We start from the raw sequence: 1,719 nt of genomic DNA, 5'->3' as shown, positions 1-1,719 counted from the left end.
CCCCCGGAGGAGCTGGAAGAAGTGGCTGGGGAGAGGGAGGTCTGGGCCTCCCTTCTGAAGCTGCTGCCCCCGCGACCCGACTCTGGATAGGTGGAAGAAAATGGATGGATGGATGGATGGATGGATGGATGGATGGATGGATGGATGGATGGAAACATATTTGCCCAATAAGTTCTGACGTAGTGAACACTTACCTCACATTGTTGATGAGCAGATCCTGGTACCGGTGTTGTACGAAATTCAGTTCCCCTGTGAAAATCGGCTGTCCTGTGTTGGGAGCGCCTCCCTCATATTAACCATTTAAGATTGGTCTGACGTTATACCTTCGGCTCGGTTGTACCCGCGTCTTCTCAGTTACTCCTGTAAGGTGCAGAGAAGCACATTTCTTTTTGTACGTCTCCAGACAGCAGTAACATCAACAGAACTAGTTGATAACAGAATGATAACAACTTTCCTGATAGTAGCAACACGTTCCTGAAGTTTTGCCCATTGTCCTAGGACGGAGGAGCTTGCAACTACTACTTCCTGTTTCCTACAGACATGCATGTAATGTAATGACACATTGTGAAGACTGGCTGATTCGCTCGAATTAAGAGAAAAATTCCTGTGTCTGCATCGTGATCCGGTACCTCACTAAAATGTAAAGGTGTGTTCCTTGGCCCAGTACCCACATGTGGTAAAAATACCATGACAATCCGTCTTCAAGTTTTTGAGTAATGTTGTCCACAGACAGAAAGACAAACGCGACCGAAAACATTACCTCGCCCTTGGCAGAGGTAATAATAATAAATAATAAATAATAATAAAAAATGTAACATAAAATAGGGTTCCATGCTCTGCTGGAGACATGGAAACGCTGCTGCTTTGCAGCACAACACAGTGACGTGGACATGAAAACCTGCTGTTTGTGTCTGCAGGGTGTTAAAGGACCTCCAGGCCCAGAAGGACTTGTTGGAGCAAGAGGAGAACCTGTGAGTCATTAATAATAATTACTGTGACAACAGTGACACAAAGGTGGCAGACAGATAAGATGTGAAGCAGAACTGCAGTCATTTCTCCTCTCCCTTCTCACTCTACTGTTTGATTCATTTCTTTATTTCTTTTCAGGGCAAACCAGGTGAACCAGGACCATCTGGAAAATCAGGTCTCCCAGGAACCCCAGTGAGTCATCATAACTAAACTTGTCACTTTTTTGCGAAATTTGTAGTTTTCAAAACAAAATACATCATTTGTGTGAATCGATTGGATCCGATGAGTTTTTGTTTTCGGTGGGTGAGTGGAGTCCAGAGTGGAACGATGGGTTATTTCTCCAGTCACAAGATAAACGTTCATCTTGATTGTGATTAGTCGAATGGTTCTGGGGGGGCGGGGGTGTCTCACAATGTTTTTTACGGGCTGAACAGTGGGGGTGAACTAGGACGTTTCCATAATAAATGCACGTTGGCTTTAAGCACAGTTTCTCAGTTTTCATAAACCAAGAGAATTTTTACGATGGCATAAATTACTGTAAAGTTATGGTGAACAATGTGGAAGCTTGAAAAAACACATCTGTGACAGACCTGGGGTTGGATTTATAAAACTGGCGTACGCACAATGTGAGCCCAGAAACTTGCGTACGCCACTTTTTACGCCAAGGTTGTGATTTATAAAATCCAAACTTGACGTGAAAATGTGCGGTGCCTCACGCCAGCTCTGACCCATGCGTACGCTCATTTTGGA

General features: G+C 44.3%; 1 protein-coding gene across 1 annotated transcript in view; it reads left to right on the top strand.

The window, feature by feature from the left end:
- Nucleotides 1-1,719, top strand: part of LOC106535252 (collagen alpha-1(XXII) chain) — a gene marked incomplete at its 5' end in the record, with an annotated part of 58,984 nt that overhangs the window by 40,719 nt on the left and 16,546 nt on the right. Inside the window, 2 exon segments of the mRNA XM_014032212.1 lie at nt 918-971; nt 1,108-1,161. Of these exon segments, the coding sequence (XP_013887666.1) occupies nt 918-971; nt 1,108-1,161 (108 nt within the window).

Source organism: Austrofundulus limnaeus, unplaced genomic scaffold (genome assembly GCF_001266775.1).
Source record: "Austrofundulus limnaeus strain Quisiro unplaced genomic scaffold, Austrofundulus_limnaeus-1.0 Scaffold1396, whole genome shotgun sequence".
Lineage (NCBI taxonomy): Eukaryota > Metazoa > Chordata > Actinopteri > Cyprinodontiformes > Rivulidae > Austrofundulus > Austrofundulus limnaeus.
Note: the sequence above shows the minus strand (reverse complement) of the source record. Positions and strands in the feature narration are given on the sequence as shown.